Here is a 25,907-nt window from a genome sequence, read left to right as displayed (position 1 = left end):
GCCCTCTTTGAGAGGAGAGACGGATTTCCAATTTCACCCAGTAAGTGCTGCCTTCTATGTACCAGGCACAGGAGGCAAAGGGCATGGGTGAATAGTGGGGAGTGGGAGGGCAGAGTAGAACTATGAAACCCTCAAAGAGCTGATAGAACACAGATTAAGCATACACATACCTGAGGAAAATGAGCCAAGCAGCCACCATGTGAGCAGTAACTGCTTTATGCCAAGTGCTTTAGGTGCCAGAGGAAATGCCGGGTGGTTCCAAGAAGATGGATTTGACCTGGGACATTGGCTAACCTGTCAGTTTCTCTGGGAAATGTCAATCTCCTTTCCTCTGCCCCCTCAGATTCAGCCCTGTCCTCTGTCCCTCCACAGTTCACTACAAAACATACTACGTTGTTATCAGCACTGGGGCACCTGGTGATTATTATTTTATTTAGGCTTATAAAGAGCTATAAAAAAAAGACATAAATCGTAATTGTTATCCACGATGTATTGTTAAGCCAAAAAAGCTAGATACAGAGTAATGTGTAGAGTAGAATCCCATTTTTATTGCCACTGCAACAAACAAAACAACCATATCCATGTGTATCAACTGTACCATGTGAAATGTCTATTTTTATAGGTGAAAAATAGCGAAGATTAGAGAAGAGTTATTTAAAATTTGCTCCTGCCTCTCCCTGCATATAACCTAAGACAATTGCTTCCTGCTCCTTCACTATGGGCAGGAATATCTCAGACTCCAGTACAGGGGTCCATGGAGTAAGGTCAGCATATAAACCCTGCTTGGGTAAAGAGCTGGCAAAGCAGGTGAGGCTTAACTAGCCTCAGGCATTTCCAATTCTAATACCTTGTCCTTTCGAGAGTTAAAGCAAAAATTGTTAGACTTATATGGGAACATATGTATATGTGTAACTGATTCACTTTGTTATGGGGCAGAAACTAACACACCATTGTAAAGCAATTATACCCCAATAAAGATGTTAAAAAAAAAAATTGTTAGACTTGCCGAAAGAATCTGACGAATCCATATTTTAAGAGGAAATTTAAATATATTTCTCTTTGTTGTTAGGTCAAGCAAACAAAAAAAATCAACAAAGATATAGAAGATTTGAACAACATAATTAACAAGATTAATAAATATATATAACTCTTTATCAGAAAATATATATTCTTTTTAAGCACACATAAAATATATACAAAGCAATCCTTAATAGATTTCTGAATATAACATAAACCAGGGGTTAGCAAACTATGGCCTGCAGGCCAAATCCAGCCTGCCACCTGGTTTTGTAAATAAAGTTTTATTAGAACACAGCCACACCCATTCATTCACATATTGTCCATGGCTACTTCTGTGCTACAATGGCACAGACTATATGGCCCACAAAGCCTAAAATATTTATTATCTGGCCCTTTATAGAAAAAGTCTGCCAACCCCTGATACAGGCCATATTCTGTGATCAGCACACAATTAAGTTAGAAGTTAATAACAAAATGATAAATTTTAAAACTTCATAGTTTTGGAAATTATGAAAGTACAAACTTAAAATCTCTTTTAAATAACTAATAAGTGAAATAAGATATCATAACAGGAATTTAAAATATTTAGAATCAGTGGTTAGGGTGTAGAAGGTAACAGCAGACCATTGTATTCACTGTAACAATTACAAAACAAATGGATAAACTAACAAAATCATATCTCTTTTTAGAGACACTGGAAAGTTATGGATAGAAGGAAGTCTAGTTGAACTAAATTCCAGAGCAGAAAGAACTCTTCCAAGGTGAGTGGAGATGAGTGACTGCTTTTGTCTCTGAGGGCATTTGCTGAGTCTGGGCATGGGCTGATAGAGATGCGAGTTGTCAGAGCAGAGGCCAACCTACTCTGACAGGCGCACAGACATGTGCACCTGTCACAAAACATGCACAGCTGGTTTTCCCCACCTGCCAGTGTTCCTTCACAGAATATTTACTATGTGCTGGGCAGTAGAGGAGACTGTGGGCTAGAGTGGAAATTCAGAGGAAGATTTTTCTGAAGTGTTATAAATTTGGGAAAGAGAAGTCTGCCTGGAGGAGACTTGCAGGTGCCATCTTTGCACTCTCCTTCTGCCTAGCCCCAGACTTATTTATTTCCTTCCTTCCTTCCTTCCTTCCTTTATCTTTTGTCCGTGCCACGTTGCATGTGGGATCTTAGTTCCCCGACCAGGGATCAAACCCGCACCCCCTTCATTGGAAGCGCAGAGTCTTAACCACTGGACCGCCAGGAAAGTCCCTAGCCCCAGGTTTCTGGTGTCTCCTTGAAAGGAGCTTGTGTGCACGTCTGGTATCCTGGCTTTTGTGGCTGTGGCCCAGAGGAGACATCCCTTGACAGCTTGGCTCTGGTGGCCAGCAGCGCTTGTGTTCACAGGTCAACGGGACAACAGCAAACAAAGGAGCAGTTCTTAACTAGCTATCCCCCCTACCCCAGGGCTCAGCGCAGAGGGAGCACATAGAAATGCCCATGTCCCAGTCTTCCCCTGAAAGAGGTAGAGTTGCATACTTTAAAAACTGCTGCCTGGGGGTCTGGCTTCCAATCAGCCTACATCTACGTGCTGACTAAGATCCTCCCCTTTGAGTCACAGACAGGTCACAGCACACCCTCAACTGCTGGAGGCCACTAAGAACAAAGAAGGCTGCCTGGACAATCAGAAAGGCTTGAGAGACAACCAAGAACTAAGGCAGGGTTGAAGGATAAAGTTCATCTCCTACAGGAAGCCACTCTTCCGAGATTGGGTGAGGTAGCTGTTTTATCTAATGCACAGAAACCAACACAGGAAGTCAAAGAAAATGAAGAAACAGAGGAATATGTTCCGAATGAAAGAACAAGATAAAACTCCAGAAAAAGATCTTAATGAAATGGAGGTAAGTTATTTACCTGATAAAGAGTTCTAATAATGGTCATAAAGATGCTCATCCAGGTCAGGAGAACAATGCACGAACAAAGTGAGAATTTCAACAAGGAGAAAGAAAATATAAGAAAGTACCAAACAGAAATCACAGAACTGAACACAATAACTGAACTGAAACATTCAATAGCAGAGTTCTACATCAGATTAGATGAAGCAAAGAAAGGATGAGCAAACTCAAAGACAGGGGGGTGGAATTCACCCAATCAGAGGAACAAAAAGAAAGAAAAAGAATGATTTAACAGACATATACAGAATATTCCATCCAAAAGCAGCAGTATACATATTCCTCTCAAGCACACAAGGAACATTCTCCAGAACAGATCATATATTAGGCCACAAAACAAGTCTTAACAAGCTTAAGAAGACTGAAATCATATCAAGCATCTCGTCCATCCAGTGGTATGAAACTAGAAATCAATTACAAGAAAACTGGAAAATTCACAAATATGTGGAGATTTAACAACATGCTACCAAGCAACCAACGGGTCAAAGAAAAAATCAAAAGACAAATCAAAAAATATCTTGAGACAAATGAAAATGGAAATTCAGTATACCAAAACTTATGGGGGAACTTCCCTGGTGGCACAGTGGTTAAGAATCTACCTGCCAATGCAGGGGACACGGGTTCGAGCCCTGGTCCGGGAAGATCCCACATGCTGCGGAGCAACTAAGCCCCTGCGCCACAACTACTGAGCCTGTACTCTAGAGCCTGCAAGCCACAACTACTGAGCCCACGTGCCACAACTACTGAAGCCCACGCACCTGGAGCCTGTGCTCTGCAACAAGAGAAGCCACTGCAATGAGAAGCCTGTACACCGCAACGAAGAGTAGCCCCTGCTCATTGCAACTAGAGAAAGCCCGCGCTCAGCAATGAAGACACAATGCAGCCAAAATTAATTAATTAATTTTTTAAAAATCCAAAACTTATGGGATGCAGTAAAAGTAGTTTTAAGGGGAAAGTTTATAGCAAGAAATGCCTACATTAAGATACAAGAAAGATCTCAAATAAACAACCTAACCTTACATCTCAAGGAACTAGAAAAAGAAAATCAAATTAAGCCTAAAGTTTATAGAAGGAAGGAAATAACAAAGATCAGAGCAGAAATAAATGAAACTAAAAAGACAATAGAAAAGATCAATGAAACTAAGAGCTGTGTGGGTTTTTTTTAAGATAAACAAAATAAACAAACCTTTAGCTAGACTCACCAAGAAAAAAAGAGAGAACTCAAGTAAATAAAATCAGGAATGAGAGAGATGTTTTAACTAATACCACAGAAATACAAAGGATCATAAGATTCTACTATGAAAAATTATATGCCAACAAACTGGACAACCTAGAAGTAACAGATAAATTCCTAGAAACATAAAACTACCAGGACTAAATCATAAAGAAATATAGAATTTGAACAGACCAATAAACCCACATATATATGGTCAATTAATTTATAACAAAGGAGCCAAGAGTATACAGTGGGAAAAGGACAATCTCTTGAACAAATGCTGCTGAGAAAACTGGACAGCCATGTGCCAAAGAATGAAACTGGACCACTATCTTACGCTATACACAAAAAATTCAAAATGGATTAAAGACTTGAATGTAAGTTCTAAAACTATAAAAGTCCTAGAAGAAACAAGGGTATAATTTCCTTGACATTGGTCTTGGCAATGACTTTTTGGATTTGACATCAAAAGCAAAGGCAACAAAAAGCAAAGATAAACAAGTGGGACTACATCAAACTAAAAAGCTCTGTATAGTAAAGGAAAAACCATCAACAAAATGAAAAAGCAACCTATAGGATGGAGAAAGTATTTGTAAATCATGTATTGCTAAGGGGTTAATATCCAAATATATAAAGAACACATACTATTCAATAGAAAAAAAAATTTTTTTTAAATGGGCCGAGGATCTGAATAGACATTTTTCCAAAGAAGATATACAACAACAAATCAACAACAGATACATGAAAAGATGTTCAACAACACTAATCAGGGAAGTGCAAATTAAAACTACAAAACCATCTCACACCCATTAGAACGGTTATTATTAAAAAACAAAACAAAACAAAAAACCCAAGAAATAACAAGTGTTGGGAGGGATATGGAGAAAAGGGAACCTTTGTGCATTGTTGATGGGAATGTAAATCGGTTCAGCTACTAGGGAAAACAGTATGGAGATTCCTCAAAAAATGAAAAATAGAAATGCCACATGATCCAGGAATTCCACTCCTGGGTAGTTATCTGAAGGATAACTACCATTTCACTATCTTGAAAAGATAATCTGCACTTTCATGTTCATTGCAGCATTATTTACACAGTCAAGACACAGAAACTATCTAAGTACCCATCAGTGGATAAATGGATAAAGAAAATGTGGTATCTATGTGTAATGAAATATTATTCAGCCATAAAAAGAAGGAAACCCTGCCATTTGTGACAACATGGATGGACCTTGAGGGCACTATGCTAAGCTAAATAAATCAGACAAAGACAAATACCATGTGATCTCAATTATGTGTAGAATCTTAAAAATTCATAGATACAGGGAAAAGATTGGTGGTTACCAAAGGTGGGGCATAAAGGGATGGGTAAAATGGGTGAAGGTGGTCAAAAGGTACAAACTTCCAGTTATAAGATAAATAACTCCTGGGGATGTAATGTACACCATGACAACTATAGTTAACAATACCATATTGTATATTTGAAAGTTACTAAGAGTAAATTTTTAAAGTTCTCATCACAAGAAAAAAAATTGTTAACTAAACTTATTGTGGTAATCATTTTGCAATATATACATCTATCAAGTCATGTTGTACACCTGAAACTAATACAGTACAATACTATATGTCAATTATATCTCAATAACAATTTTTAAAATACCAATTTGTTTTATGTTGTCATACAATATAAAACATTCTCTTTTATCACTACCCAGTAAAACTGGAAATCAATATAAATATTGAATATATTCAATTGAATATATTCAATATAAATATTGAAAAACCATTTTCTCTTAATCTATGCTCGTGATAATTTATTGTGCTCTCCCACTAGTCATGTCTTGTGATATGCCTTTTTCATATAGTATTTTGTGAGAGAGAAAGAGAGAGAGAGAGAGAGAGAGAGAAAGAAAGAAAGAAAGAAACGGGAGGAAAGAAAGAAAAATGAATTCATTGGGTAGGCTTAAGGCAAATTAGGTAAAACTCATAGAAGAAAACATAAGGGTAAATCTTCTTGGCCTTGAGTTAGGCAGTGGTTTTCTAGATATAACACCAAAAGCACAAATAGAAGAAATAATAAATCAGACTTTGTGAAAACTATAACTTATATGCTTCAAAGGACACTATCAAGGAAATGAAAAGACAGCTCACCAAAATGGGAGAAATTATTTGTAAACCATACATCTGAAAATGGTCTAGAATTCAGAATATATAAAGAACACTTAAAAATCAACAATGAAAAGAGGAATAACTAATTTTTAAAAATGTGCTAAGGATTTTAGTAGACATGTCTCCAAAGAAGATACACAAATAGCCAACAAGTACATAATAAGATGCTCAATATCATTAGTCACTAGGGAAATGAAAATCTAAACCATAGTGAGATATTACTTCATACCAAGTAGGATGGCTATAATCAAAAAGACTGATACTAACAAGCGTTGGTGAGGATGTGGTGGTGTGATGCCACACCACACCACACACACACACACACACACACACACACACACACACACACACACACTGCTATGGTGGGAAGGTAAAATGATACAGCCACTTTGGGAAACAATTTGAAAGTTCCTCAAAAAGTTAAAACTTAGGGCTTCCCTGGTGGCGCAGTGGTTGAGAGTCTGCCTGCCGACGCAGGGGACATGGGTTCGTGCCCCGGTCTGGGAAGATCCCACATGCCGCGGAGCGGCTGAGCCTGCGCGTCCGGAGCCTGTGCTCCGCAACAGTGAGAGGCCCGCGTACCGCAAAAAAAAAAAAAAAAAAAAGTTAAAACTTAGAATTACCATTTGGCCTAGCAATTGCATCCCTAGATATACATCCAGGAGAATCAAACTCATATGTTCACACAAGAACTTATTTAAAAAAGTCATAGTAGCATTATTCATAATAGCCAAATGTAGAAGCAAGCATATGTCCATCGACTTATGAATGAATAAACAAAATGTTGTATACACATACAATGGAATTATTTGGCATTTAACAGGAATGAGTTCTGATACATGCTACAACATGAATGAATACCTTGAAAACATTATGCTGAGTGAGAGAAGTCAGACACAAGAGGGCACATATTGTGTGATTCCATGACATGAAAATTTCAAAATAGGCAAATCCATAGAGTCAGAAAGTTGATCAGTTGTTGCCAGGGGCTGGGGGTTAGAAGAAACGGGAGTGACCGGCTAATGGGTATGGAGTTTTTAGGATGATGAAAATGTTCGGGGATTATATACTGGTGATGGTTGCACAACTTGTTAACGCTCTAAAAACCACTGAATTTTATACTTTAAGGTGGTGCATGTTATGTTACATGAATTATATATAAATCTAAAAAATTTATGCAAATATATTTTAAAAAGAAGACAAAATGGATAAATTCTGGGAAAAATACAATCTACCAACTTGATTAAGAAAAATGGAAAGCCTGCATAATCTGATTATTCAAAAAAATTGAAGCAGTAATTAAAAATCTTACCCCAAGGAAAATAAAAGGCCCAAATGGTTTTATAGGTGAGTTCCACAAAACTTTCAATGAATTCTTCCAGAGAATAAAAACTCATTCTATGAGGCTAGTATAACCCTACAAAAACAAGACAATGACAGTACAAAAAAGAAAGTTTATAAGCTCATTCCACTTATAAAGAGGCAGAAGTTCTAAATAAAATATTAGCAAATCAAATCTAACAGTTATAAAAACAGTAATGAACCATGACCAAGATGGGTCTATCTCAGGGCTGCAGGGATGGTTTAATATTATTAAACTAATAGTACTCATTATTGTAAGCAATTGAGAAAAAATTAAGATATATCAATAGACATAGTAAAATAATTTGATAAATTTCAATACCTGATCATGGGAAAATAAAGTCTTCATAAACTATGATCGAAAGAGAATTTATTTACTCTGATAAAAGTTACTCCTAAGAAAATACACAAAAATTATTCTAAATGAGGAAATGTTTGGGTATACCCTATAAAAATCAGGCATAAGACAAAGATGCTCACCAACATCACTTCACTTCGACATTGCACTGTATGATTTAGATGGTCTAAATTAAGACAAGAAGAAAATTAAAAGTGAAAAGAGTAGAAAGGAAGAAATAAAACTGATATTATTTGTGGATTATATGATTGTCAATACATAAAATTCAAAATAATCTAAATAACTAGAAATAATAAGATATTCCTAAATTGGATAATTGCACTGTGGTTTTGTAAGAGATTGTTGTTGTTCCCAATAAATACATGATGACTTTTTTAGGGGTAAAGGGTCATGATCTTTGCAATTTACTCTTAAAGTCAATTGCATTTCTTTGCATCAGCAACCAAACAATCAGGAACTAAAAAATTTTTTAAAGGACTTAATTTATAATCACAACAAAACTACAAACTACCTAAAAATAAACCTAAGATTAAAAAAAAGTGCAAGACCTATATAGGAAATTACAAAGCTTTTTGGAAAACATCAGGGAAGACATAATCAAAAGAGAGACATCCCATGTTAATGACTAGGAAGAATTAACAGTTTAAAGAGATCATTCTCCCCAAATTGATCTACAGATGCAATACAACATCAATACAATTACCAAAACAGCTCTTTCTTAACATCAGTCCTGAGACTGACAACCTACTAAGGTACTTTTAAAGAAATCAACATTCTAAGCCAGACAATGACAAATACTATATGATTTCATTTATGAATGGAGCTTAAAGAAACAAAATGGTTCAACTACTTTGGAAAATAATTTGGCTTTTGCCTAAATATTTAACCAAATGACCTAGCTTTTCCATTCTGAGGTATTTACCCAAGAGAAATGAAAGTATATACCCATAGAAAGACTTGTATGTATACAATGTTCATAGCTGTTTTATTTTTAATAGTCAGAAACTATTGGCTATTGGAAACAACCCAAATACCCATGAAAAGATGAATGGATAAACAAACTGTGGTATATTAACACAATGGAATACTCAGCAATAAAAGGAATGGACACTTCGTACTTGCAACAGCATGAGTGAGTATCAAAATAAGTATGCTGAGTGAAAGAAGCTAGATCAAAAAAGTGTACCAACGTATGCTTCCATTTATATAAAATTCTAAAAAGTGCAAAAGAAATTATACTAAAAACAAAGCAAATCAGTAGTTACCCAAGTATGAGGGAGGAAGAGAGGGGCAGGAAGGAGGGATTACAAAGGGTCCCAAGGAAACTTTTGTGGTTAATGTTCATTATCTCGATTGTGGTAATGATGTCATCAAATTGTATCAAATTATACACGTTAAATATACGCAATTTACTATATGTCAAGGAAAAACGCTCGTTGTAGCTTGACTCTAAGAGAACAGAATAATTCCTTTTAGAGAGAAAATCCTTCTATTTCTCTCAAAGGTGTTCATCCAAACACCTCAACAGGCCTTTTTGTTTGGGAAAGGTGTGGTCCCTTGGGCTGCCCTAGGAGTGGATTGAGACCATAGGAGAATCACTTACTCTGTAAAATAAAACTATAGGAAGTTTTCATTTTATGGAGGAGTCCAGAATTCACAGAAGAGGAGAAAGAAGTCTCCAGAGAAAGTGGGAAGAATCCATAAAACATGTAGCCAGCAGAGCCTATGGAGAAAGATGGCCAGTGAGAAGTTCTCTGGGGCAGGGATGGTCATAGAACTTTGATATCTAGTATTTCATATTTAAGTTTTTTCCTGGGAATTCCCTGGTGGTCCAGTGGATAGGACTTGGCGTTCTCACTGCCAGGGCCCGGGTTCAATCCCCGATTGGGGAACTAACATCCCCGTAAGCCGTGTGGCATGGCCAAAAAAAAAATTAAAAACTAAAATAGTTTCCTATTGTGTGATGTAGTCTCCCTCCACAATCCGCAAACCTTTAGCCAAGTCTGTTCCTGCCACTGGCCTTGAGTTAACGGTGTTTTGGGGAATCAAAAAGAGACAGTTCCACACAGCCGGCAAAACAGAGAGGAAGTAGCTGCAGGAAGTGTGGGATCAATTGAGATGGGGGGAAGCAAACTGGAGACAGGAATTAGAGGAGTAAAGGGAAGATATCAGCATTCCGTCCAGCAATTGCTGAAATACTAGGGTGGGAGAGAGACCTCTCTGTAGTAAGTGGGATGGAGAAATAAGCCATCTTATTTAAGTATTAAAGAAAAGGGTGACTGACTCCAGGAACTGGTGAACTTGGGAACATCCAGTTAAACTGTGAACATACTTTGTGAAAGGCCACTTTAGACCATGCTAGCTACCACAGAGGTGACTTGTTAGGAACTGGGCCACAAATAGACCATGATGTGAATCGTAGACGCTGGAACTGTCCTTTGTGCTTAGTCCATCCCTGTTCTTTAGGTCAATCCCTCAAGCCATGCTGATTCCAAGTTGTCAATAACCTACCTTTCTCCCTATCTCTTTCCTTCTCATTAGGAAAAACAAAAACAAAACCTGCAAGATTTTTTAGTATTTTCACTTTCTCCCCAGCTTCATTCTTTCCCTGGCTGGACCAGAAAAGAATCCAACTCTTCTACTCTAATCGCCTCTCCTATTTCACCCCAGATATGAGCTACCAGATTCCCCCGTTATTACCCAACCTCTCCCAAGTCCCCTCCTTTCTCTAATAAAATATGGTTCACCAGGAATTTCAACTGTGAAATGGCAAGAGAGGGAATATCAAGATGTCAGAGGTGGAAGGAAGGGGTTGTGAGAAATGCATTTCCCCCAGTTGCCAGTCATTAGCCAGCCATATGTTCGGACAATAGGCTTGGAGGGACCTTAATGTTGATCATACCCATGATAAGACGGGCCCCCAACAACGGCTACCGACCTTAACACACCCCCTCACACGTGTACAAACGGCTCATAGCTTATCCACATGCCCAGAGTTTAGCTTGTGTTGTTCACATAACCACGTTAGGCTGTTATAAAGTCTCCTCTTGCACATGAGGAAATTGAAGCTCAGGAAGGTTAAACAGCACACCTAGTTCTTCTGAATCCAAGCATACTGCCTTTCTGCCACCTAAGATGCTATCCCTAAATGTGCCAGTTCTATTAGGACATTCTGATCAGAGATGATTAACCTGGGCCCCATGGTGAGGGGTGGGTGGGGAGGGGGGACTCTCAAAGCGAGGAGTTCATAAACTTCTCTGGAAAAGAGTTTCAACTTTATTTCAATCACCTCTAATTGAAATTTAGCCTCTCCATCCATTATGAATGTGGGCAGCAAACCACAGTAGTTTTAGCAGCACCTGTAACTTTGTCTCCAGTGGGAACCATGGAAGTTTTCATATATGTGCTGTTGTTACAAATGTCTCAAAATACTGTTTACACTCCTCAGGAAAATTATGATTGTTATTAGGTTCCTGCTGGAACTTGGCATAGAATGCATTAACAAATAAGCACATCTATTACCATACTACCACTTTAATATTCTAATAACTATAATTCACTACCACTGACTTCCTTTGTAATCCTAGGTATTTAATGCATTTAAAAACATTCTGAGAAAGGATCCATAGGTTTCATAAGATTGCCAAAGGGGTTTATGGTGCACATGCACACACATGTGTGTACACACATACATGCGTGCACACACACAAAGATTGAGAGTTCCCGATCTAAAGGATGCAGGACATGGTCACGAATTGTGTGTTCATCTTGTTCCTGTTTACCATATTGTAAAGCATATATCTATATGTCTTTCCTTCCCTGTTAGCCTGTGAGTTCTCACAAAGCAGGAATGGTACCTTACATTTCATTGGGTCCTCAGTGCCTAGAACAGGGCTTAGCATTTGTTGAACTATCATTTATAGAGTGTCTACTGTGTATAAGGCTCAAGTGCCACTGGCTGAGACAGAAGAATGGAGTGATTCAAAGGAGAGCAATAATTCATTCACGTGCTTGTTTTAGCATTTATTCATTCATTCATTTAGAGAATTGTCCAATGGCTACTCAATGCCAGCCACCGTGGTAGGCTCTGGGGAGAACAGAAAAACTGAGAACCAAGTCCTTATTCTCATGGAGTGCCCATTCCAGCTAATGGAAGGAAGAGGAAACAAGAGTTCTGAAGACAGACAAGTGGGAATGAGGTCATTTGTTCTGGAGAGTCAGAATCATGGGGAAAATCTAGTTCTTAAATCTATATTCATCAGCTCTTTCCAGCCAAAAGGTTACTGACAGAGAGTCACCACAGGGGTAGAAAATGTAGATGATCACGAAGCCCTTCCTAAGAGGATGTCTGTGGGATTTGCACAAGGACAGTTTACCTGGTTGCATGGTTGCTGGTCTTGCCTAGTAAACTTCTGACTAGCCCTCCATTGCCCCGGGTGTTTCAGGGGCTGGCCTGTCCAAACACAGCAAAATGGATGTCTGCCCTCTCTGCAGTTCCGTTCTGGTTCAAGGATTCTATGATGCTATCAATTAGTCAGAATATACAAGATTGCCTACATACCTTGGGATAGATACCTTGGGGCTTCTCTTTCTTGTAAGAGACCAAAACTGAAAAACAAGTAGGCCAGGTGACCTTGAACCTACCAAACATGTGCTGAAAGACCAGGTTTTAGGAGAATGTGGTGGTGCAACTCCCTGAATCTCTGGACCAGATCATCCATCCAGGTAGGATGGCAAAGGGAGAGACCCCGCAGCAGAGCCAGGAGAGAGCGGGACTTGGAGCTGGGGGTGTCTTACCGAGGAAGAGGAGAACTGGGGCAAGATAACAAGGACAACAAGGTTTGGGGTTGACTAAGACAAAATCTGTTAAGGTGAAACATTTCCCCAAGGAAGCAGAACCTCAAAACACAAAAACATAATTTTAACAAATCCACACAACATCTCTGCAGAGAGGTATAACTCTAAAATACAAAAAAGTTCATTTTGGTAAATCTAGAACCTGTCCACAACAGTATCTCCATACCTGTTTCATAAATGTATGAAAAAATATTTCCCAGGGAACCTCACCCCCCTCATCTGTCCCCAGCCTCAGCTGGCCTCTCTCTTACCCTCCTCCAGCCTCCTCCATTCTGTCTGTCTGAACATCCTGCTTCAGCACATGGTGACAATTAGCACTAGGAATAAGTACATAAATCAGAGTAAATCAACCTGGATGACCTGGAATATTATTCTTTTCAGTTTGTTTCCCGTGACAATGGTCTCCACTTTTTCTAAGAAAAATTTCTTGGAACACTTTATTTCAATCATGCCTCCATCCAGTAAGTATTTAATAAGAATGGCACAGCACTGAGTTCACTGGGGCAAAACAAAAATGTATCTAACAAAGATCTTACAATCTACTAGGCCAAATAAGAAATGCATACAGATAACTCTGTGACAAGGTAGAAAGTTATGGGTGGTTCAGATAAAGGGCAGAGAGGTGTGGGGTAGGTGATGAAATGAAGAGAAAGAGAGAGAGGACGTCCACTGGGAAAATGGTCAGGAACAGGCCAATTCCTCTTAGTTCTGGAGGGTAGAATGGAGACTGATGGGGCATGTGGGAGGGGCCGAGTTCCAGAGAGGCAGAGGTTAGTTTGGAGGGTGAAAGGACTTCTGGTCAACTCCAGCTGTTCAAAAGCAACAGCTGGGCTTCCGTGGTGGCGCAGTGGTTGAGAGTCCGCCTGCCGATGCGGGGGACACAGGTTCATGCCCCGGTCCGGGAAGATCCCACATGCCGCGGAGCGGCTGGGCCCGTGAGCCATGGCCGCTGAGCCTGCGCGTCCAGAGCCTGTGCTCCGCGGCGGGAGAGTCCACAACAGTGAGAGGCCCGCGTACCGCAAAAAAAAAAAAAAAAAGCAATAGCTGTAGGATCATGTGGTAAATGCCCAGTCACAGGAAGTATTCATTTAAATGAAATTCGGATAATCTGTCAAAGATATTATAGAAGATATTCCATATATTTTTCCCCTGTTGGTAAGAAGTTTGAACTAGAGAGATGCTGTCAGCAACTTCTGACTCTATGGGTCCCTCATTCCACCAACAGAGCGTGAAGTTACCAAGCAAGCCTCCCAGATGAAATATTAAAACCTCATGCAAAGATTCTTGGGAAATGAAATATTTTTATTCATTTACTGGATTTCATATACCTAGCAGTCCTTAAAACAATTATCAGCAGTGACAAAAACCACATGTAAAATGATAACAGGTGCCCCAAACAGCACCCTCCCCATCACACACGTTTACTGAGAAACAAAATCCTACAGGGTGCTGATATAACTCACTTTAAGCATGACAAGTTTCCTACAGGGCTCCCTGGCAATCAACGCTTCTTCATCCTGGGGCTGAATACTGCAAAGTTTTTGTTCTCTCTTCACGCTTGAAGTCAACATGACAAGTTAATGACATGTTAGATTCAATCTCCAGTTGATTAAGCCCCTATCCCTCTCAAATGTGCATCCACAAGTAGATGGCTCAATCTATTACAAGCAATGGCTGAAGCATCCCAGTGGGGAATTCAGCCAGCCAGGCCACATGGGCAGATCGTGTATTTGTTTCCGAACCCAGCAGCCACAGGACCCAAAGCCATAGAGAACTAACAGCTCAGGTCTCAACTGAAAGACTTGCTGAAAGGGGATCTCTTGGGCCCAATGCTTTGATTTTATAAGTTGGCCCATCTTTGGTCCAAACATGCCAAACGGAGATGTCATTTAATGCCCTTGAAAACCAGTAACAAAATGCTAAGAGTACCCAAGAACCTGGGGTTCTCTTTTGGCTATCCAGAAGGTGAAGTCAGCCAGAAGCTTGCCTGCTGGTCTCTGACCAACTCATCTGCCAGAGGAAAGGCTGGTCAGTATCCAAGGCACATGCGGCCCAACCCCAAGGGGTTCCTAGTTCTCCCTCCGTGCCTGCTGTAACCTCTTGGCCACAGCAGTGATCAGAGCTGCTCCCTTTCCACTCCCATCTTCTGACAACATGAATGTCACATCACATCGAGGAGCTAGTTCTTTCACAGTTTCCTGCAATATCCGAGAAAAGCTATAAGAAAGAAAAAGAGAAGCGTCATCAGCACTTAGTTGTAGCGTGTATCAGTACTTCTTCCTTTTTATGAGTAATATTCCATTGCATAGATGGAAAATAGATTGCTTATCCACTCATCAGTTGATGGTGAGAATGTAAATTGGTGCAGCCATTATGGAAAACAGTATGGAGGCTTCTCAAAAAATTAAAAATAGAACTACCATATGATCCACTAATTCCACTCCTGGGTGTTCATCCAAAGGAAACAAAAACACTAATTAGAAAAGATATATGCATTCCTATGTTCACGGCAGCATTATTTACAATAGCCAAGATATGGAAGCAACCCAAGTGCCCATCAATACGTGAATGGATAAAGAAGATATGGTATATATATACACAACGGAATATTACTCAGCCATAAAAAGAATGAAATCTTGCCATTTGCAAAAAGATGGATGGACCTAGAGGGTATTATGCTAAGTGAAATAAGTCAGACAAAGGCAAATACTACATGATTTCATTTATATGTGAAATCTAAAAAACAAAACAAATGAACAAACAAAACAGAAACAGAGTTACAGATACAGAGAACAAACTACTGGTGATTGTCACAAGGGAGGGGACTAGAGGGTTGGGCAAAATAGATGAAGGGTATTAAGAGGCACCAAGCTCCAGTTATAAAATAAGTAAGTCGGGGGATATAATATACTGCATAGAGAACATAGTCAATAACATTGCTATAACTTTATACAGTGACAGATGGTTACTAGACGTTGTGGTGATCAATTTGTAATGTATATAAATGTCAAATAACTATGTTGTATACCTAAAACTAATATAATATTGCATGTCAACTATACTTCAATTAGAAAAAAAGATTTGGGAAGTTGCTCTCTTTACAATGCTAAGTTTTACAATCCACTAGCATGGGATGTTTTTCCATTTATTTAGGTTTTCTTTATTTCAACAATGTTTTGTAGTTTTCAATGTACAAGCCTTACACTTCTTTTATTAAATTTACTACTAAGTATTTTATTCTTTCTGATGCTATTTTCTTAATTTCATTTTCAGATAATTCATTGTTAATGCACAGAAATGCAAATGATTTTTGTACACTGATCTTGCATCCTGAAACCTTGCTGAATTTGTTTCTCAGCTCCTTCCAATAGTTTTTTGTGGATTCCTTAGGATTTCTATATACAAAATCATGTCATCTGCAAAGACAGTTTTAGTTTTGCCTTTCCAATATAGATGTCTTTTATTTCTTTTTCTTGCCTAACTGCCTTGTGTAGACTCACCCTTGATTTTCTGCTTGAGGTCACATATTTTTGGTCTGGTTCCTATAAGCCTCTCCCTTGAATCAAAACTTGACTGAGAAACAAAACCACACAACCATCTGGAGGCAGTGCTAGAAGCAGTACAATGTTGAACAGCAGTGGCAAGAGCGGACATCCTTGTCTTCATCCCAAGGGAAAAGCATCCAGTGTCTCACCCGTAAGTATGATGTCAGCTGTGGGTTTTTCATAGATGCTTTTATCAGATTAAAGAAGCTCCCTTATTCCTAGTTTGTTGAGTGCTCTTATCATGAGGAAAGGTGCTAGATTTTATCAACTGCTTTGTCTGCACCTATTGAAATGGTCATGTGGTTTCTGTCCCTTGGTCAGGTCTTGGTTCAAAGGAAGAGGCTTGTAGGAACCACACCAAAAATATGTAACCCCCAAGGGGAAAACGAAGAAAAGATATTAGTCAGTTATTCTGGATAATTAGCATCATGGGAAGGGCTACGCATCAAGGATTACAGTAATAATATGTTCATGTATACATTTCAGCAGGATTGGAAATTTTTATAAGCTTGCTAATACTTTTCTTCATCCCCAAAACAAAATATAAAACATTAAATAAAAGCTTTCACTGCCTCTTTTTGATGTGCCACGTAGTCTACAGACACTATTTGACTTAATTCTCCTGACAACCTATGGGGTAGGTATGATTTTTGTCACCATTTTAGAGATAAAGAATTAGGGTCAAAGGGGGTAAGAAACTGGCCCTGGGCCCCCCAGCTTCTAAGTGGTGAAGCCAGGATTCAAACTCACTCTTAATCCTTCTGCCTCCTGACTCTGAGCTCATACTTGTCACATGCTCTGTACTGTGCAAAATAGTCAGTTCTCATTGCTCCCTGTGAGGTCAGGTGAGACTGTGTTAATAATAATCACTTGTATTTACTGAGCACTGTGTAGAGCACTTTTCATGTAGGAACTCACTCAACCCTGATGCAGGCCTAGGAGGCAGAGATTATTACTGCCTGCCTGTTACAGATGAGGAGCCTGGGGTTCAGAGAGGGTGGTGAACACCCCACATCACAGCACTAGGAAGCAGAGCCCCCAGGGCCTGCACTTCGTCTGTCAGATTCACCAGGGTCCACACTCAGCCTCAGATTCCCACCCCTGCCTCTCTGGAGCACTCACTGCGGGTGCAGCTTGTACAGGGTGCCATCCACACCCACGGTGATCTTCAGGTGCTCAAACCCCTGGTCTTCCCTCCTCTTCTCCACGATGGCGGCCAGGCCGGCACCGTAGAGCTCGGCTGCCCGCCGGGACACAGCTCCGCACACCTCCTTCACCACGATGCTGTCCTCACACGTGCTGTCCAGGCCAAGCTGCTGCAGGATCTTCCTGACCTGGAGGAGGGCCAGCCGATCGCTGCAGGCAAGCAGAGCGGGACATCAGGACCTATTCCTGGGGTCCTAGAACCCGCTCCGCGGGGCTCACAGGCCCCCATCCCTAGATGCTCAAGCGGGAGGGAGAAGAAAATGATCCAAGCAATGGTAAGATTGGAGCAGGATGCCTTAGAAGCTGAGATTCAAGAAGGTCTGTCACCCCCAGGAAGTCCCATCATCTTTAAAGAATAAAGTGTGAGCACATCATTTTTCAGGATCAAAAGAGGATCATTTTTTAGTCTAAGCTAACTCCTGTGTAACCATTTAGGAACCTCGGGGCCCAGACAGGCTGCTGGACCCTCAGCTGGGTGCTGTGGTCCTGATACAGCTGGAGAGAGGGAGCAACCCCAGGAGGCAACCCTATGCCCAGCCAGGCCCTTATTCTTTTTATTTTTAAATTTCAAATCTGCCGGAACCTGGTGTGACAGCGGCACGTCCAACATAGGGCCTGTCACATTAAGCCGAGCAGGTGAAATTGATCACGAGTCACCTTTCAATTTGAGACAAGAACTTGGTTTCAAAGATGCCCCTGGTCCGGAGACGCTCTGAAATCTGCCCTCTGAAGAGAAGACCCTGCTTGGTCAAGTCAATCAGGATCTGCCGCACGATCTCCCCCAGGTACATCCCACTGGTCATTTTCTCGTATCTGTTTAGAGAAGAGGGATAAGGTTGGCGAGAGCAGGAAAATCAGTGCTGGTGAGTGGTGTGATCCAAAAGGATCACAAGTCAGAGTGTGGAAGGCATGCCATTGGCATCCACCAGCTGCCTGGGTTGCAGTGGGTCAGAGTGGGCAGCAGGCCCAGAGAAGTGCATGCAGGAGACAGTATGATGTGGGAAGACCAGGCTTTGGAGCCATATTGAGCAAGAACTAGGTCCCAGCTCTGCCACACATTAGTTGCATGACCTGAGCAAGCACTTTAAACCATCATCTATAAAACAGGGAGCAAAACCCTGACCCCACAGGACTGTTGGGAGGCAACCGTCTGCTGCACAGTAGACACTAAGCTAAAGTGAGTCCCTTTCCTGGCCCCAAAGCTAGTTCTCCTTGGCTTTGTATTTGAAGAAATCTGTTCCACTAGAGCTTTTGCTCCATGAGATAACACATTTAAACTGTATGCACACACCAAGGGTGGTCCAAAATGTTAGCTCCCTTCCCCCTTTCTATCAGGCTGTGAGCTCCAAGGCGGAAGGTGCAAGAGAAAAAGGAGCTTTGCAACCGACAGGCACTGATCAGGCACGCTGCCCAGGTATGTGTGACAGTATTAATAACAATGATGCAGAGCTGGACTGCCACTGCCTGCAGGGTCAAATGGAAATCTGAGCGTGCCTGAGACTTACGTGCTGGACTTGTGTTCTCCTAACTGCTCAGGACCTCATCAGTCTAAAGAACTGACACTTAGACAAATAATGGTGACAGCAGGTGAATTCAAGTATATTGCCCCCTTAAACTCTCACTCCAAAAACGTGAGCTTCCAGTGGATTCAGACATAAAACTTGGATGCCCCAACTTGGGATTTAGAGATAAGGCCCTTTGTTAAGGTCCCTTGTGTTTTGGTCCCTGGTTCAGCTGGGCTGACCACAATTCACCTGCCTCCCACCTACAAAGACTAGTGCCAAAGGAAGGTGAGGGACCACCAAGGCTGGTCTTGGTCTTGTCAAGCCTCTTCCTATTGAGTTTTCTCAGTTCAACAGTCAGCGAGGCACCTGTGGCCCAGGCATCCCATTACATTTCCTATCTGCTCAAATTTTCCACTTGGATATCATCCATCAGGATAAATGTATATTTTCATCTTATATTATATAGTAAGACACTGGGTTTAGTTGTGACAAAGGCCATATGGCCTGACAGTAAAACATTTACTATCTGGTCCTTTACAGAAAAAGTTTTGCCAATCCCTGTCGTAATGGATGGGCTCAGGCTAATGATCAATCCACCATACGCTAGCTCTATCCCTGTCTACCCCTTTCTCTCCTATTCAAGAAGGTATGTGAGAATGCAAGTGAAAATGTACTCTGTTTTGTGTTTTTTTTAAACCATCATTATTTTCAGTATTTTTAGTATGGTTATCAATTGCAATACACCTCACAAAGTGACTGTGACCCATGCTGGAACACAACGTCATGGCTGAGAACCAGGACTCCCACCCATCACCTGCAGCCACTTCCCCACCCCCAGAATAAGAGATCACCAACCTGGCAGCCTGCTCTTGAAAGACTAAGGATGTTGACCTCTAAACTGTACCTACTAGAAGCCCATCTTGAAAGGGCCCAGTAAGTCACCATGTCCCACCTCTGTGACACCCAGTCCACAGTGAATGGACTTTTTGACAACCTCTGCCTCACTTCCAAAGCCACCACTAGACCTTATGGTACATTGTGGTAATTAGGAAAAGGCTCATCTTCTTTCTCTTTGTTGGAAACTTGTCATAACTTTATGCTTTTGTTCAAATAAGACATTTCACTAACATCTGATGGAGAGTTGTCATAAATATACAAACTATGGTGTCTGTAACATGAAAATGGTGCCCCCTTAGATCTGCTGAAGTCGTACACTGCACAACCTGCATAAATGCACACATCTGCCCTCCTCACCTCTGTTTGCCAGGATTCAAGGACCCCTCGTCCACCTCCTTGTCGTACTGGGTCCGGATGTCATCTAGGCAGCCATTATCTCCAAATCCTCCCCACTCTGTGTTTATGCACATCTTCCCTTCATCCCCTTCCACCAGTTCAATGTTCCTCATCTCCTCCATGTAGCACATGTTGCTGCCTGTTCCTGAAAGGTCAAGATGGGACTTTAGTCTTCAAAAGACACCACTACGTCTTAAAGAGCCAGCAGGGTACAGTAGATAGGAATTTAGGTTTGGAGTCAGATACAACTGGGTGTGGACTCTAGCTTTACACTCATAGCTGGGTGACCCTAGACAAGTATCTCATCTTTCAGAGAGCCAATTACTTCATCTGTAAAAAGGAAATAATACCTGCTTTATAGATTTGTTATAAAGAAAAAAAAATGAGACGATGTTCGTAAGTTTCCTCCACATAGAATTGGTACCTGTGATATCATTATCCTCCTCCTCCTTCTCCTCATGATTATTGATAAGCCACAGGCACACCAAGTAAGCTCCAAGCAGTCACAGAGTTAGCAGTCAGAGCTGGAAGGGACCATGAGGAATCATCTGGTCTTGGATAAGCAGACACTTGGCATCTGAAAGCCACCCTCTTCTCCTTTGTCCATGACCTGGTCTCAGAACTATTCTCAACACAACAGTCCAGGCAACTATTATCATCAATCAAACAAATCTTACCTCTTTGTCCTCCTAGATCTAGCCCAGCCCTTCCCACAGATGAGGAAACTCAAGTCCAGACAGAATAAGCAACCTGCCCAAGGTCACAAAGTAGGTAAGTGCTGGAGTGAGATGAAACCTCTTAGTTGGCATTGAAGACATCTCAATATATCCCCATCTCCTGTTCTATGTACTACTTAAAGGCAGGAAGCCCAGACAACCAGCTGGAACAACTTTCCCAGATTCTGTGATTACTTAACCTGTGCCTGTCACTGAGAATGCCCATCACCCCTGTCTCCACCTGTTCAAATACCACCTGTCCCCTCACCTGTTAGAGTATCCTCCTGGAATCGACCCTTGCCCTTAATCACTGCCAGACTTTTCCAAAAGACCCTTAAAAGGCCTATATCATACCTCAGACCACTCCCTTCTTCTCTCCTAGGTTTCTTTCCAACTCTTCTCCATCCTGTGCATCCTGACAGCCAGAAGAGGTCAGAGAACAGAGGAGGTGCATGTTGGAGCCAACATGAAAATCTAGCTCCCTCAGCCCCGTGCCAAGCTGATCCAACTGGGGTCTCCTTCCTCCCAGAATAATCTGCCCCAAGGCGCTAATTTGAAAGTCCCCTCTTTCTGTTATTCTCCTTCCTCAACAGAAAAGAAAACCTTGGCTTAGGACCCTTAGGGAAAAAGATGTTAAGTAAAGACTTGGGAATTAGGAGACCTGGAATCCCAACCTTAACTCTGTCTCTACTTTGGAGAAAGCTGGCTTCAGAACCTCTACGTAATGGAACAATGGCCCCCTGCCCTTCACTATGTTAAAAGGGAACCTCTAAAAGATCAGATGGGAGTAGGCCAATAGGACATGCCTGATCGCTTACCTGCAATCAGGCCAACCTCACAATTACGATCTTCATAGCCACAGGTCATCATGGTCCCCACTGTGTCATTCACAACTGCGACTATGTCCAGGTCAAACTCCTGCAAAGGAAGCAGCTCTACTCTAAGTAGGATGTGCAAGCCAAACAGGCTCAGGAGGGGCACATCAGCCTGATGTGGGCAGAGGCCAGAGTCACAGGGCTGGGTATAGGATGGCAGAGCAGAGGGGCCTCAGGGAAGGGGCAAGGTCAGGCATGAGCCTTAACACCATAACGTACATTTCTCCTCTTGATGGCTTCCCTGAGCATGTCCACCACATCTTCCCCTTCACAGTCAGTAGCCTTGAAGCCTTTGGTCCACTCAATGAGTGTTCCCTGTAAGAAAGGAGGGCAAATTCATTTGCGCAATAGTTTGCTGGGACCACTACACAATCTCAGCATCAAATAGATGCAAGGCACTATAGCTGACTAGCAGTCAAATGCTTTTGACTGTGCTTCCATCTGTAGCCCTAACACTGGGCCCAGAGGTGCCACAGAGCGTGATGCTCAGACAAGGTCTACTGCTGAGGAATAATTGCAGCAATTCATATTTATCAAGAGTCAACTCATGTTCCCTGGCCATGACTGCACAGAACAAAGGCCAGTTCTAATTTACCCAATCAATCACATCTTTGTGATAAAGCTGCAAAAGGTTCATCAAAGCATTGTTTCACAGGAAAAACTAGAGGCATCCTGTCATTCCAACAATATGGATCTATCATCTTGTACATCAATATAGGAAATGCTCTACAACCATAAAAACATAATGCTTTAAGAGACGTTAGATGTTAGAGAAAGATGCTCACCATACACTGTTAAGTGAACTCACATTAAACAAATATAGATGGTGAATTATTCTATTATTATTTTAAAACTCACACACACTCAAATCTGGAAAAAGGCCTGGAACAATGCACACACCAGGGGGTTGACAGTGGTTTCCTCTGTGTACAAGATTACTGGTACCTTTTAGTCTCTCCTTTTTGTTTGCCTATATTTTCTAATTTTCCTAAAATTAGCATGTATAATTTTTATAATACCGAGAAAAAGTATTTCTATTTTTTTTTGAATTTTATTTTTTTAATACAGCAGGTTCTTATTAGTTACCTATTTTATACATATTACTGTATATATCAATCCCAATGTCCCAATTCATCCCCCTCCACCACTTCCCCCCCTTGGTGTCCATACATTTGTTATCTACATCTGTGTCTCTATTTATGCCTTGCAAACCAGTTCATTCTAGATTCCACATATATGCGTTAATGTACGATACTTGTTTTTCTCTTTCTACTTACTTCACTCTGTATGACAGTCTCCAGGTCTATCCACATCTCTGCAAATGACCCAATTTAATTCTTTTTTATGGCTGAATAATATTCCATTGTATATATGTACCACACCTAAGTCTCTCTTTTGGGAACTAGTGGTTACCAGAAGGGTGAGGAGTGAGGAGAGGGGCAAAATAGGTGAAAGGGATTAAGAGGTATAAACTACTAGGTATAAAATAAATAAGTTACAAGGATGTAATGTACAGCACAGAGAATATAGTCAATATTTTATAATAACCTTGTATGGAGTATAAGCTATAAAAATATTAAATTACTATGTTGTATACCTGAAACTAATATAATATTGTAAATCAACTATACTTCAATTTTTAAGTCTCTCTTTTTTCTCCCCAGCCATCAGTGGCTTTGCTCCCAGATGTCCATTGGTCTCCCCTCCTTCTTAGCTGTGTCTTCATGAACCTGTCAGAACTGCTGGGAGAGAGGCCTGAAGGCCCAGTGTCCTGAGTCAGGAGGTGCACCTGTGCCCTGGATCATTCAGGACCATGGACAGCTGCACACAGCTTCCTCCTTCCCATGTGTATTAATTTTTTTTCAATATGTTTATTGGAGTATAATTGCTCTACAATGGTGCATTAGCTTCTGCTGTATAACAAAGTGAATCAGCTATATATATACATATATCCCCACTCTCCTGCATCTCCCTCCTACCCTACCTATCCCACCCCTCTAGGTGGTCACGAAGCACCCAGCTGATCTCCCTGTGCTATGCAGCTGCTTCCCACTAGCTATCTATTTTACATTTGGTAGTGTATATATGCCCATGCCACTCTCTCACTTCATCCCAGCTTACCCTTCCCCCTCCCCGTGTCCTCAAGTCCATACTCTACGTCTGCGTCTTTATTCCTGTCCTGCCCCTAGGTTCTTCAAAACCACTTTTTTTTTTTTTTTTTTTTCAGATTCCATATATATGAGCTAGCATACGGTGTTTGTTTTTCTCTGTCTTACTTCACTCTGTATGACAGTCTCTAGGTCCATCCACCTCACTACAAATAACTCAATTTCATTTCTTCTTATGGCTGGGTAATATTCCATTGCATATATGTGCCACACCTCCTTTATCCATTCATCTGTCGATGGACACGTAGGTTGCTTCCATGTCCTGGCTATTGTAAATGGAGCTGCAATGAACATCGTGGTACATGACTCTTTTTGAATTACGGTTTTCTCAGGGTATACGCCCAGTAGTGGGATTGCTGGGTCGTATGGTAGTCCTGTTTCTACTTTTTTAAGGAACTCCATACTGTTCTCCATAGTGGCTCTATCAATTTACATTCCCACCAACAGTGCAAGAGGGTTCCCTTTTCTCCAAACCCTCTCCAGCATTTATTGTTTGTAGATTTTTTGATGATGGCCATTCTGACTGGTGTGATACCTCATTGTAGTTTTGATTTGCATTTCTCTAATGATTAATGATGTTGAGCATCCTTTCATGTGTTTGTTGGCAATCTGTATATCTTCTTTGGAGAAATGTCTATTTAGGTCTTCTGCCCATTTTTGGATTGGGTTGTGTTTTTAATATTGAGCTGCTTATATATTTGGGAGATTAATCCTTTGTCAGTTGCTTCATGGGCAAATATTTTCTCTCATTCTGAGGGTTGTCTTTTCATCTTGTTTATGGTTTCCTTTGCTGTCTAAAAGCTTTTAAGTTTCATTAGGTCCCATTTGTTTATTTTTGTTTTCATTTCCCTTTCTCTAGGAGGTGGGTCAAAAAGGATCTTGCTGTGATTTATGTCATAGAGTGTTCTGCCTATGTTTTCCTCTAAGAGTTTAACAGCGTCTGGCCTTACATTTAGGTCTTTAATCCATTTTGAGTTTATTTTTGTTTATGGTGTTAGGAAGTGTTCTAATTTCATTCTTTTACATGTAGCTGTCCAGTTTTCCCAGCACCACTTATTGAAGAGGCTGTCTTTTCTCCATTGTATATTCTTGCCTCCTTTATCAAAGATAAGGTGACCACATGTGTGTGGGTTTATCTCTGGGCTTTCTATCCATTCCATTGATCTATATTTCTGTTTTTGTGTCAGTATCATACTGTCTTGATCACTGTAGCTTTGTAGTATAGTCTGAAGTCAGGGAGCCTGATTCCTCCAGCTCCGTTTTTCTTTCTCAAGATTGCTTTGGCTATTCGGGGTCTTTTGTGTTTCCTTACAAATTGTGAACGTTTTTGTTCTAGTTCTGTGAAAAATGCCATTGGTAGTTTGATAGGGAATGCATTGAATCTGCAGATTGCTTTGGGCAGTATAGTCATTTTCACAATGCTGATTCTTCCAATACAAGAACATGGTATATCTCTCCATCTGTTTGTATCATCTTTTTTTTTTTTTTTTTTTTGCGGTACGCGGGCCTCTCACTGTTGTGGCATCTCCCGTTGCGGAGCACAGGCTCTGGACGCGCGGGCTCAGCGGCCACGGCCCATGGGCCCAGCCGCTCCGCGGCATGTGGGATCTTCCAGGACCGGGGCACGAACCCATGTCCCCTGCATCGGCAGGCAGACTCCCAACCATTGCGCCACCAGGGAAGCCCCTGTT

General features: G+C 41.0%; 1 protein-coding gene across 5 annotated transcripts in view; it reads right to left on the bottom strand.

The window, feature by feature from the left end:
- Positions 1 to 14,192: 14,192 nt before the first annotated feature.
- HKDC1 (hexokinase domain containing 1) overlaps positions 14,193 to 25,907 on the bottom strand; it is a 52,650-nt gene continuing 40,935 nt past the window's right edge. For all 5 annotated transcript variants that reach the window (XM_029200943.1, XM_029200945.1, XM_029200944.1 and 2 more), the window contains 6 exons: positions 22,268 to 22,363; positions 21,992 to 22,091; positions 20,419 to 20,602; positions 18,317 to 18,472; positions 17,576 to 17,809; positions 14,193 to 15,125 (listed from right to left, as the gene is read on the bottom strand). In XM_029200943.1, coding sequence (XP_029056776.1) covers positions 14,978 to 15,125; positions 17,576 to 17,809; positions 18,317 to 18,472; positions 20,419 to 20,602; positions 21,992 to 22,091; positions 22,268 to 22,363 — 918 coding nt within the window. In that variant the 3' untranslated portion in view covers positions 14,193 to 14,977. The remainder of the gene's footprint in view (positions 15,126 to 17,575; positions 17,810 to 18,316; positions 18,473 to 20,418; positions 20,603 to 21,991; positions 22,092 to 22,267; positions 22,364 to 25,907) is intronic.

This window comes from Monodon monoceros, unplaced genomic scaffold (assembly GCF_005190385.1).
Source record: "Monodon monoceros isolate NGI ecotype Baffin Bay Population unplaced genomic scaffold, NGI_Narwhal_1 Super_Scaffold_4, whole genome shotgun sequence".
Classification (NCBI taxonomy): Eukaryota; Metazoa; Chordata; class Mammalia; order Artiodactyla; family Monodontidae; genus Monodon; species Monodon monoceros.
This window is presented reverse-complemented; position numbering and strand designations above follow the sequence as displayed.